Below are 13,307 nucleotides of genomic sequence, written 5' to 3'. Positions count from 1 at the left end.
TTATAGGTCTCCTCGAAGTCTGAACTCCAGATCCAGGGGGTCCTTGCAAACCCACACGCCGTGGGCGTGGCTCCCGAGGTCGCCCAGGCAACGGGCGCGCGCCACGCCCAAGTTCGGAGTCCTGGTGGGGAGGAGGGAGCGTGCGGGGTAAGATGTCTCGCGGGGCTTAGGCCACTTCCCCCAGCACCTCCCCCTGGCTCCGCCCCGCGGAAGTACTGGCCGACATTCTCGACTGCTGATTGGCCCTTTCCTTTGTAGGGCGGAGCCCGCGGCAGCGCGGTGCGTACTTCCGGCTCCGAGTTGACATGAAGAAGCAGCGGCAGCTAGGGCGGCGGTAGCGGTGGGAGTCGAGGCTTGCAGCGGGACTCCCGGCTGAGAGCGCGACGCGGCCTAGAGCGGCAGACGGCGCAGTGGGCGGAGGAGGAGGCGCAGCAGCCGCCCTGGCCCGTCATGGAGATGGAAAAGGAGTTCGAGCAGATCGACAAGGCCGGGAGCTGGGCAGCCATTTACCAGGTGCGGGAGCTCCCCGGAGCGCGGCAGGCCCTTCGCTTAGGCCGCTTGAACCTTCCCCTCAGACCCCCAGGCCCCGCTCTCCCTCTGGGTCCCGCCCTCCGCCGTGGCCCTGCTGCTTGAGGGCTCGATCCAACGGCGGCAGAGGCCGGCCTCCTCTTTGTCCCACGGGTGGGCCTTCGCCTTTCCCGGACCTCGCAGTCCCCTTTGATCCCCCACTTACCTCATATCCTCTAGCCCGGGTGACCTCTCAAGCCCGGAGGCCGCAGGTCTGTGCTCTCGGCGCGAATCCCTCGCACCTCGACCCCGCCCCCCTGCCTATCCACTCTTTGTCTCTTGGGGTTGATAGAACACCCCCCCTACTTCCTTTTCTAGACTGGACCACCTCAGACTCTCTTCCTTTGTCTCCCTAGGGGAAAGGCTTGCTCCCCCCCTCCTTCATACTTCCTTTCCCCTCGTCTCAGTGTGCGACGAGAGTCCCAAGGATGACAGTCCCCTTTCCCCTTCCTGTTCATTCATTTAGTGGATGTGAATTGTCGTGCTTATTCCGTGCTAGGCGCGGCTTAAGCGCTGGAGGTAGTGTTTGCTGAACGAGACAGACACGACCCTATCCCTCGTGGGGCTTCGAGTCGAATAGGGCGGTCAGACACATAGGCAGACAATTTCAGACAGTGACAAGTGCTGTGAAGAAAACAAAACATCCGAACGGGTAGAGCGTGACTGCATGGAAGGTGGGCTACGTACCCTCAAGGAAGGGGATCTGGGCAGATGTGGCACAGGAAGGGACATTTGCTCTCTGAGCTGAAGGAGCAGCGGCAGCAAACCATGGAAATCTCAGGCGAAAGAGCTTTCCAATCAGAAAGCCTGAGGTACCACTTCACTGGGGCCAAAATATTAAAATATTACTCTTTCAGGCAGGGAACAGGGAAGCGTAACGTGGTTTTCTTTCTTTTTCTTTTCTTTTTTTTTTTAATCCTCTCTAAAATAGCATCTTTCCCCCATGCCCGTCTTATCCTTTGGTCATATCCATCCGGTCTTCCCAGCCCTCATCTACTTGTGGGTTATGATGGTTCCTAAAGGAAAGTTAGGAAGGTAGCGTTTCTCACGTACTATCTCTAAAACATCAGATTAAAAACACGAAGCCGTCTGCTTTCACAGGCAGCGAAATCCTCTAAAGAAAATATGTGCTCCTGATTAAATGTCATTGCGGGGGTTGTGAGGATTAACCAAAACCACACTGAGTATTTTAAATAAACAATGTACAGAATAGAGAGATTTTGTTACTTGTGTCACGGGAGAAGGCAGTTTATTCTGTTTCCAGCTTATAGGCAGGCTCAAAAGGCAAATTGTGAGGTCCATCAGCTGGTAGTATTAAAATCTATTTTGAGATCCACTTAAAAAGGAAAAAAGCTTTAAGCAGTTCTTTGGTATGCTTGACTAACAAAAGCCTTTTTTTGGCAGGCTTGGTTTCATGTGGATTTGCATCAAGCTTATTTGACAGGATTCATTTTTCTTGGACTATAATGTATATTAGTTTCTGATAGAGTAATATTTATAACCACTTTAATCTTTATAAGTATGATTGATAAATATATAAAAATTTGTATTCCCTGTCTAGTCTGAGTTAATTGAATGAATTCCACTAGGACCTTGAGAATGTGTGGACAGATTTTCTACATCACATTTAGTGCAATAGAGTCTAAAGTGGCTCTAAATGAAAAACTTGTTGGTCTGCAATTGATGCTATATGGTGGAGCCAATTTCCCCGGGCCCTTGGTCTGAAATTGAAATGTTGGAGTTGATCATGACACATCCCATCGCAAGTGGAGGTGGCCTCCAGCAGGCATTGGGGAAAATCACACCGACACTGGGTTGGCAACAACAAATTCACGTTCTAAAAAGTTCTGCATTTGATTTCTTACTGGTTTAGGCCAGAGCATGGAGCATACTGGTCTTCAATTAATTCCCCTCATTGTTCTTCCATTTCTCTGCTGCATTGGAACCCCAAGAGTTAGTCAAGATTGTTGTATGTTGCGATTACCCCAGCTTCTAAATGGATTGCCATGATCCTGGAGTTGGTTTCTTTTGATCTTAGAGAGTTGTCTACTATGGGTCATACCTTACTGGTGTTTTTCTTTTCTAAAATTGAAATCAGAGGCTCTTCTATTTGAATCTAAAAGTGGCTCTGTATTGGGCAACGGTGGCATTTTTTAAAACGTAGAGTTCAGATGACCTTGAATCTAAAGTGGCAGATTTTCCAAAGTGTGTGTCAACTTACCAAAACCATTATTTTTCAGGAATTCAAAGAAATGTGTTTATGGTTGGGGGGATAAATGTAAGTTAAAAAAAAAACCAAAAAAACAATTTGTAACATGTCTAATGAGGGCAGCCTTATGCAAGGTCATGTTGAGCTTGCTTAGTCTATTATAATTAAAAATGTATAGAATTTTTGCTTAAAATTTTGCAAACAAGGCAGTGCAGTTATTTCTCACTATACTAAATTCTTTTCTAAAACAAAAAGACGCAAAAACTTGGAAACAATTTGGAAACAAACAAAAGGTGAAGTAGGCTTTTGAATGCTGGGGAATGTGATAGCTTAGAAAACAAGTGTCGGGCAAAGGTTTTTAGCTAGCTCAATCTGATAATGAACATACTGTGTTTTTAATTGTTAATGCTAATAAATAGCATAGCTATTAATACACATTTAGGTCTATAAAAAGTCAGCTTTGATAGCATAGTAGATGGCTCTAAAAATTGTTCTCTATCATTTTAAACGATTGTATGTCTGGTTTGAAAAGTGGAAGTAATACTTAGTGAGCCTAGAATTTGAATTGGTCTTCCTGTCTAAAGAGGAGAGAAAACAGATAGGGGAAAGGAATTGGTTTTTGGAGCTAGAATGAGAGAAGAGAGGGCTTCAATGAATGAAAAGAGCCTCCTGATAAGCTGCCTTCCATCGTAGTTTAAGGTTTGGGTCAGGTGTTTTGCTTTTTCTCTCATCTCTAAATTCTTTGATTCCCTGACACTGTTCACTACTTTTCAGTGTGAATGATTTGATTATTTCAGATAAAGGAGGTTTCAATTGTAGCTCGTGACTTGAAGACAAGATTTATTCCATGTTAGAGGCAGGCTTTGTAAAATGGTCCACTCTTCCAATTGACATTTGTTTTTATAGCTGCTTTCACTATGAAATATGATCTAATGCCTGTCTAGGTTAAAACCAAGCTATAACAATTGTTCAGAATTCCTCACTGCTATATACAGCTTATGTTGTTAGAATCCAAGAAGATGAATATTACAGTTTCCCAATAGTGTTTATTTAAACGCCATTGTCTTCAGAGAAAAACTGTATTTTGTGAAGAGGAGACAGATCTATACACTATGACTCACCTCAGTTTAGAAAAAAGAAAAAGAAACGGAAATGACATGGAGAGATTGGGAAGTTCTAGTCATCTTGAGTGATCCATTGGATCTAAATGTTTTTTGTTTGGCCTTGGTTTGAGTGGACTAAATTTAGGTGTCTGATCACTTTCGAAATGGTGTAAAGACCTTTGTAATTGTCTGGGTTCATATTAAATTAACTAGGAGCATAAGGAGGAAGAGTGGAAGGAACCTTTTACTATCGTTCCTTGTTTGACATCACTGGCATATTTATAGGAATACTTTGGTACTTTTGGAAGTATGCAAGCACAGGTCAGCCCGGGGATAATGGTAATGCAAACGATTTCCAGTTGCCAATTATCTACCTTTGGGCTCCCCACTGCGTTTTGCATTTTTAGCGTGACTAGCTCCCCAAACCAGTAAAAATGCCTGGTATTAAATAATGTAATTGAATGTGTACTGCATTTCATGATAGAAATGAATAAAAAATTTCCTGTAGGGGATTTTTAGTCTATCAACTGCTGGAATACTAACTGAGCGCTTTCCCCCCCTTCTCCCTTTGTCTTTTTTTAATGTGTTGTCTGTTTTTTCATCTTCTAGATTGTAGAATCCTTTTGGCAATTTTTGTTCTATGATGCGCTTTTAATTGCAGGGACTTTCTCGAGCCTGCCTGAGCCCGTATGCATTTTGTGCACTGGTGTACCTCCCTACAGTGTCTGTGGGAATTTGTGCATGGTAACAAACGAATACCCACAAATAGGCTGGGCATGTTTCTTTAGACTGCGCATGCTCAGGAAAATGGGAAGTCTAGTTGGGTCATTGTTTCCACGACAGTGTACTGTGGTACCAGTCGCCTGGTAGGCCTGTTTTGAGGACCCAGGCATGCTGGGGACTTGGGAGTAGTTCTTGATTCCTTCTACCACATTTTGTTGTTTGGTCCCCATAGCATCCTTTCTATCACCCCAGTGGTCTAGGTTCTCAGATTTTGCTATAATTTAGTACTACAGTCGTTTCTAGTTTCACACTGCAGACGTGAGCGAAACCAGTTAGGGGTTAATATGGTCCCTCAGCAGTCTCTCCACAGCTCCCCCTACCCCACCGTGTATATTCTTCACTTTGTCACTAGTAATTGGGCTGTGTCGCTCCTCTGTATAACTCCGTCTGGTGCTTTCCTAATACCTGGAAGGAAGGTCCAAACTCCTTAGCACGGCAGCCAGGTTCTAGCCATCCACGTACCTTCTAGTCCAGCCACACTAGCAGGGGCATTGTTCTCCAAACTCATCCTTCTCTTTCATTCTTCCATACCTTGGCTCAACACTTCGTCCAGCTTGCCTTTCCCCCCCAAATGTGTGCCTCCTGGCACTAGATCTTGGCCGTCTCACCTGTGCGTTTCCATACAATTTCATACATGTCTCTTCTGAAGCCCTGCTCTCACGGGAGCTGTTTCTTCCTATCCGGGTCTCTCTCCTCCAGAGTCAGCTGGTCCATCTTTCTCATTCATCTTGATGTCCTGTGCCCCTGGCACAAAGTAAGTTCCTGACAGATGCTGGGATCGAATTGGTTATCAGCACTTCGCCAGGCCCTGATAGTATAGACAACGGGACACGGTTCCCAACTCCCATTCTGGGGGGCAAGAATGATAGAAACATAGAGATTAGCCCGCATCAGTACTCACAGCAGAGGTCAGTGACTCTTGGAGAAAACCCACGTTGTGAGCCATGGCCTGAGGAGGCCGTTGAGTATTATCTGCTTGGGTACTTGGAAGAAAGGCTTGAATTCTTCCCCAGTAGAAGGTGATACCACCAGTTTCTTTCACAGGAGCTTTCATGGAACAAATTTATACTTGGCCTGAGGTGAATTTAATAGGAAGTTTGGAGATGATACATCTTTCTAAGAATTGTCGAATTACTGTCCTCGTCACTCTTGATTTGTTCTCACATGCCTTCTAGAAGGGCTTTGCATGTAGTTTGTTTGTAAAATGTTTTTCAGTTGTGGGATGTAAAATATGATTCTCCATAAAGTAACAACCCTACATAGTCTGTGATTTTTTTTTCAAAGTATAAAAGGTGTAGGCTAACATTTTGGGCCTTTGATCAGATCACCCTGGGGCCAAAAAGGTAGTTTAGTTTAATCTTTCGCTTTTTCTCTGTTCTTAGCTCTAAAACTAACAACGCTTAGTGGGCCCCTTCCTTTTTTGGGCTTCAGTCCCTTTCTTTTGGGGAGAGTTAGCCTGGACTAACTGATCTCCAAGTTCATGTCAGTAATGGAAGTCTTTAATGTGCTCACCAGGAGAATGTAATGTTCCTGAAGTCGTCCGTGTAAACGGGGCAGTGGGAAGTCAGTTTTGTCAGGTGTGTGGGTGTCAGGGTACAGGTAGGCTCAGAACTTCCTCGGAGTTTTGTGAGTATAGTTGAAGACTCAAAAGAATGGAATCTCTTTTCTTTCCCAAGAGGTATTAAACAGTTTTAATAAGTAGGGTTCATTTGATTCAGTAATGTGGGAAAATGAGTAGCCGTGACACATGAGTTATTTTTTCTCTTAAGTGGCAATTGGGTGGTTTTTCCTGTAAAAGATAGAGGAACTGATTCTTGAGAATTTACGAAAGATTCAGCCCTCCCTAGGTACACGGAGAGTAGCTGCCCTTTATGTTGTAATTTTTAAAAGAAACCTACATCTGGTCTAAACTTCATTTGAATAGTGTGATAGTTGACATATCTGCTGCGTTTGAGAAGAAAGTACCTAAGTCTCCAGCATTGTAGAAATAATGCTTTACTGTGTATGGAAGTGGGGTTTCATAGTTTACTAGCTGCTGCCCTCTCCTTTTTCTAGGCAGCTTGACATAATCATGAGTCTCTTACTGACAGTTTGTAAATATTGAATTCTGAAAATTGGAAAAAGGCCATTTCACGTGGAAGATTTTTTTTCCCTTGAAATAAATAACCAAAGAAAAGTGTAGCCCCCCAAATCAGCTGATCTTTGGGATGTGGTACAAGTCACACACTGCAGACAAAATAATTACTGATAAATGACTTTCAGTCTTTTAAAAAAAATAACGAGAAGATTCATTTGCAGTTCTGAATGTTTGTGACCCTACCAAGGTGGTAAAGCTTTACGGATACACCATGGTACTTAGAATGGGTGCTTCGAGAAATTCTTTAGTATGGACTCACAAAGTAAATATGGCTTATTAGCAAAGTGACATTTGAGGTCTGTATTTTCTTTGGAGAACATATGTATTTCCTACTACTCTTACTAATCTAGTACCGTGCCAGGAAATTCTAAATCCTTATTGAGGCTTAACCACTGTTGAAGTAAACCTTTGGGCCCAAGTGGTCTTGTGTCCTGGGATGCTTGTCTTACCACAGAGGTTTCTTCCCCAAGACTGAGTGAGACATGTTTTCTTCTACTGATGAAGAAGGAAAAGGCTTGCCTGTGTTTGTGGCTTTTGTGGGTGAGCAACACCACTTGCAAAGATAAGATGAGCACAGCAAAACTAGGTTTCCAAAATTGTGTTTTAAAAATTTATTAGTGATTAGAGAAGGAAAACTCATTTCCTTATCTCCATCACTCTGCTATGAAACGTCCCCTCTCTCCCTTTTTTCTTTCTTCATGGATCTTGTATTGGGGCTTCTCTTCCTTTTGAAGAAGCTCGTTTAAAAATTGCCACTTAAGTTCTAGCAAACAGCTTAGCTAATTTTTATTCTGATGAGTACTGATGAACTTGGAGGATGATATACTACTGTAAATTGCTCACAGGAAAGTGAACGTCAAGTAATTATTCCACATAGTTGGAGCTCTCTTAAGAACATGGGCTTACTTAAAAAACGTCTGTGCGTGAAATCAATTCTGAATATAACTTCACTCAAGAGAACAAATAGGCGAGCTGTATTTAGCATAATACAGTAAATTAGCTTTAGGGTCCCTGCTGGTTAAATATTTGTCACTGTTATATTTATCCCTTTTAGATTTTGTGTGGCTTCACTATTCAGGGCTTGGTTTGCTTCTGCAAAGATAAATGCAAAATATTTGTGAGGCTCACTGTTGCACAGAGAAAAGGGGCTTCTAAGGGAATAATCCAGTGGTCTTTGTGGGGAGAATATTTTGTTTTGTGTTTTTTGGTTGGCATTGTTTTGCTTTGTTGTTTTTAACCCTCATTTGAACTGTATTTTAAGAGCATCTTAAGAGGTAAGAGCATTGTTCTCCTACCTGGACACCACCTGCCTATTGCCAGGGCCTATAGGGTCGTCCTCGGAAGTGGGGTGAAGCAGAATGGTGCAAGATTAGGAAGTTGCACGTCGGGTTTACAGGCACAAAGCCAAATTTTCTGGAGCAACCCCCAGTACAGCAGGTGAGTGAGCCACACTGAAGGGCCAGCTGGTACCAGCTGATACCATATCTAAGTATATTTAAATATTCCTCATGGCCTACTGACAGTTTTCTTGATAAACTCTAGGAATGTTAGCGTCATTAGGAATGTTTTATTTCATCTGTTGTCGCCACAAATAACTACCCAGGTCTGTTACTTTCCCCTATTTTCTTACCTGCTAATACGAATGCTTTTGAGAGTTTGAGTGACAATATTTGAAGAGTCTCCAGTGGCAGTTGGTAGGTCCTGTATTCATCTTAAGCACTTATTTCCATCCTTTGTGAGCTTGAATTTCCCCCCAGAAAACTTAAAAATATAGTTATCATACAGAGAGAATCACTCTAGAAGGAATTGAACTTTTACAAACTAGTACCTTTTTTGCGTATTTGTCAACTAAACTTCCTTTTGCAACTTGTTCCACTACAAGATGACAACAAGCTTTTGTGTTTCCCAAGAGACTTTTGTTTGTTAGAAGATGTTGCTTTTGAAATAATGGCTGTAGGACACGGAGGCAAGCTTTGGTTTGAAGTAGGAGTCTGGCTGTGCTCAGCGCTCAGTGTGAAACACAGCTGGAGATGGGTGTGGTCCTGCATCTCAACTTTCCTATCTTCAGTTTGAGGAGGTGGTTACCCTTCTAACCACTTAAGAACTGCATGGCACATACTGTTTTATTTGCAGGGCAAAACTTTGCTCTAATGGTTTCATTTGTACTTGCCTTCAAATTAATAAAATATTCTCTGGTAATGTTTACATGCCAGGTCCATTTTAGAAGGAAGAAAGGATACAGCTAAAGTTAAAGGATTAAATTGGCAGCACACCTTTAGTTTTGTAAGTGCCTTTAGTGTTGGATTTTTTTAGGCTGATCATAAGGAAGTGATAAGTATGTTAGGTTATTTGTGGTTTGAGCTAATTTTAGTCTCATACTCACAGCTTGCTTTATATCCTTTGACATTAAAACATGCTTTCTAGAAAGACGAATTTTTGAATGTAGGACACAATCTATATTCTACACTTGGCTACATTTCAAAAACTACTTCTCAGTGCTTTGGAAGTGGGACAGTTTGAAGCATAGTAACATTATTTGAAAACCATTGAATCCTTTGCTTAGTGACTCTCTACTTTCCCAGCAAATAAAATAGATTCTTTCACAGAAGCTTGGGACTCTTGTTCCAAGCCAGGGGCTAAGGGGCATAGTTGATATTAGAGGATTTTAAAAAGATTCTGACCGACCTTGCGATGTATCAAAGCAAGGCTTTGATTGGCTGTGTCTAGGAAACCTTCCCCACCCCGTTCCTGCAGTTGACAGAGCCTTTGGCTCCTAAGGACTGGAGGCAGTATGGTTACTGGTTTCACACAGAACAATTTTGTTTTAAAATTTTAGTCCCAAGCTTCCCTCCTACCCTTAACCACCCTCCTTTAACGTACATGCCTCCAGGGACTTGTGAGGTCCTGGCAGAGAGGAGTGGGTGTAGGTTCTCAGTCTGCCTTTGACTCTCTGTGGAACCCAGAAGAGTTACATATAGTAGGGCTGGGACATGTGGTGATTGGACCAGACAGCTTGACAGCGTGACTCGAATCTGCCATCTACGGCTACATGGTCACACGACGAGCCAGGAAAGTGGGGCAACCTTTTCGGAAAAAACGGGGGCTTCGCGTCCTACTCAAGTTGAATTTGGTAGCCCTGTATGTTTTGTGATCCCCCTTATCTAAAAGTGGGACAGAACTTTAAAATTTCATATTAACTCAAAACTTTAAAAATCCATTATTATATCCTTAAAAAATAATAAAATGCCCTGTGAAGGCATAAATCTGATTATTTTATAAAATTACCAAATGCCACATTGATGAATGCGGTTTCCTTTGAGATTTTTCTCATGTCTAAAGAGGATGATTGGATTTTGTCATTGGACTAAAATCTCCGGTTCAAGAGAGAAATGCAGTCTGATCCTTGTTCTACCCTCATTCTAATAAAGCCCAGTCACAGCTAACATTTATTGAATTCTGTCATGTGCTCCCGGCACTGTGGAAAGTGCTTGCATGCAGTACCATTCATTATACACCATAAATTTGTCTTTAATAGCAGGAAATATTTTAGGAGGACAATTAGGTGTCAGAGCCTGGTTGTTCTTTCTGCCTGAGGTCTCCCGTGTCCTGAAGCCAGCTTTACACGCTCGCCCTGATGTACGGCTATAGAGACAGGCAGAAACTGTGCTAAGCCTCTCCGGTTTATTAGGACAAAGAAAGGAATCATTTGTAGATTTTGATCTTTGCCCAGTTTTCTGACCTCTTCCCTAGATGTCACAAATTGGCCACCCACAGTCCTATTTTGCTTGATCCACACAGTGTTTTAAGAAAAAAGGAGCTTAAATTTTGGCCATTGTTTATAAATCAGGAGACATTGCATACAAATCTGGATTTCTGGCTTCTCTTAAAAACCTGAAAACCTGGGCCCACCTTGGCCATGGTCTGCCAAGCTGCTGGGGGCACTGGTCCTGCTGGGCAGACATATGTTCTTCAGGGGCAGGTCACGCCGTCCTCAGCTCCGTGGCAGGTCACACTGTCCTTGCTTCTGTGTACTACCCAGCCCTTGGACGCACTTGAGTTTGCAACCTCTAATCCAGGCTTGTTTTTTTTGTGGAGTTTGATTTTAATGTTAGAGTTAAGATAACTTTTAAAAGATGTTTAGCCTTGTAAGTAGTTGGTATATTTTCATTAGATAAGGTCAAAGCAAGGGAAGACTGGCTAGAGTTGAAGGTTTGGTGAAGGGATGAAAATGCCCGAGAGAGTGTGCTTGACATGGAAATCCAGGATAAAATCTTTAGCCCGATGCTTCTTTCCTTCTTTCCCTCCTTCTTTGTCTTTTTGTGCTTAGCCCCCTTCTACTATTTTGAGGAAGTTGAAAGCTGCCACCATTTTTTTTCCACCTTGGGCAACTGAGTGTGACTGTATTTTTGTCCCATGTTCGGTTATTTCCACAAACTATTTTTGGTGACTAACTTGGAAATTGAATTGGTTCGTCCTTATGGGAATGGATATAAAAGAATGACTTAGCCAAATCTGCCTGCATCGAGACATCTAAGCAGTAGTGTTTTTAATAACTGGCTTGATGATCAGGAGTGATACCATTTGTCATGTGTCTGAGCTCATGATTAGGTTGTTCTCTACCTTATCCTCTCTATCAGGGGATGAAATACATGATAGCCATGATGAAAATAAAATATATAGGTTACAAAGAATGTGGGTTATTAAAAGTCTATTCCTGTTTAGCACCAAAAGTACATACTGTATTACAGGACATGCTTTTTCTTTAATCCTTCTTGAACACCTATTATTCTATAGAGGTATGTTGTCTGTGACAAATTAGAACAAGCGATAGGTAAGGAAGATTCTTTACCATTATAAAGCAGTCCAGATCTTTGGTCTAAGTTGTGTACTTTTATCCCCCAAAGCTGAGTCCTGAAGGCAAAACCAGCTCAGTGTTCCAGCATTCCTGAATCATGTGGCATGATGGCATACCGCTTTCTACTTTTTTTGTATATATGAAATTAAAATCAGTAACTGATGACCAGTTTCTCTATGAAGCTTTTCACCCATCATTCGTTTCCTCTTCCATTCTAGATTGTAAGCTCTTTGCAGGCGGAGTCCAAATACATGAGCAGCTACTAGGAGCCAGGCTCTGTGCTGGGTAGTGACAAGTGCTGAGCAAGATTTCGTCCTCGTCCTTACTGGCCTAGTCAGCAAAGGGGCTGGATAGAGGCCTTCCCAGCCATCCTAGGGCAAAGCCCTCCAGTAGCCCTCGGCCCAGGTATTGTGGGAACCGCTCAGGAAGAGGTGGCCGAGTGGGATGAGGAACTGGTAGGTAAAGATAGTCTGTGAAAGTAATAACTACGTGAAGATTCCAAGGGCAGGCAGGTCTGAGACCTGTATCTTCTGGGCCCCTAATCTGGGGCTTGCCCCTCCTGGTCCTTCCGTGTTCGTATTAAGTGTAATGTTCCTTAAACTTGAAAACATAGGAGCATATTGAATTTTTTTCGTCTTCGGTCTTAATCCTCCTCCTTCCATTCCCCTCCCTCCCCAATTCATAAGTATTGTCCCTTTCAGTATACATATTTCTCCTCTCTCCCTTCTTTTCAATTTCTCCTACCATGACTTCTCACCTTGACCATGATAATGGCCCCCAAAGCCTTCTAATAGGGTGACACAGTGGAGGTTATCCTGTGGCGTTGACCTCACACCACCGTGTAGTGAAGTCATCGCTGTAAGTGTCTCTTCTCCAGGAGGATGTCTGTGCCCCCGTCAGCCTTACAGTCCTAGATCAGCAGCCGCAGGGCTGTGCTAGCAGCTCCTACAGTATTCACTGCAGTGAACTGAGAATTTCTGTGTGGAGAGTTCTATTTTTCTTAGCCAAGTATATATACAGATACTGTGTTATTAAAAAAAAAAAAGCGGAACTATATTTCCATATGCAAAATATTTTTTTAAAGAACCTTTAAGCCTGACTCACTAAGAATAAATTGAAAATATGTGGCCAGGCCCCTGATTTGCAGCTGACACTATGAGAATAAAGGTCTCATTTATTCATTGTGACTTTTAAAAGATATTTTTAATGATATTGGTTGGTGTATCCCATTATGTGGTCTGTTTATCAGCAGTTCTGGTAACACAGATGTCCTTGTTTGAGTGATTCTTTCCAGTCAAGTAAGTACCTTGTAAAATAATTGAACTTTACTGATAATCCACTTTTAAATGGCTAAGTGAAGTGATAGGCTTTAATTTTTAGACATTTTAACATTTTGGGTGTGAGTATAAATTCTGCAACTTTATGATTACTTCCATGTAAACACACAACTACCCCCTTGAAAATTCTGGATCATTTACTGATTGTTGCCTGTTTCCCATTCACACATTTACTAAACTCTTTCCTTGCCATGTAGAAGCAGTTAGGGTTAGATGTCTGCAAGCCATTAAAGTTGTGAAAACGTCTTCCCTTTTTTCCTTCTTCTAATTTTAGCTGTGAAGATGATGTATAGAAGTAATCCTGGATTCGATTTTT

At 42.5% G+C, this 13,307-nt stretch overlaps 1 protein-coding gene across 2 annotated transcripts in view; it reads left to right on the top strand.

Moving 5' to 3' along the window:
- The first annotated feature begins 285 nt into the window (after nucleotides 1–285).
- The window catches only part of PTPN1 (protein tyrosine phosphatase non-receptor type 1), a 61,842-nt gene continuing 48,820 nt past the window's right edge, over nucleotides 286–13,307 (top strand). Inside the window, exon 1 of one of the 2 annotated variants that reach the window (XM_033094641.1) lies at nucleotides 286–513. In XM_033094641.1, coding sequence (XP_032950532.1) covers nucleotides 451–513 — 63 coding nt within the window. In that variant the 5' untranslated portion in view covers nucleotides 286–450. The remainder of the gene's footprint in view (nucleotides 514–13,307) is intronic. The other variant, XM_033094642.1, reaches the window with a different exon arrangement.

This window comes from Rhinolophus ferrumequinum, chromosome 23 (genome assembly GCF_004115265.2).
Source record: "Rhinolophus ferrumequinum isolate MPI-CBG mRhiFer1 chromosome 23, mRhiFer1_v1.p, whole genome shotgun sequence".
In the NCBI taxonomy this organism is placed as follows: Eukaryota; Metazoa; Chordata; class Mammalia; order Chiroptera; family Rhinolophidae; genus Rhinolophus; species Rhinolophus ferrumequinum.
The sequence above is the reverse complement of the archived record's forward strand: the minus strand, read 5'-3'. Positions and strand labels throughout refer to the sequence as shown.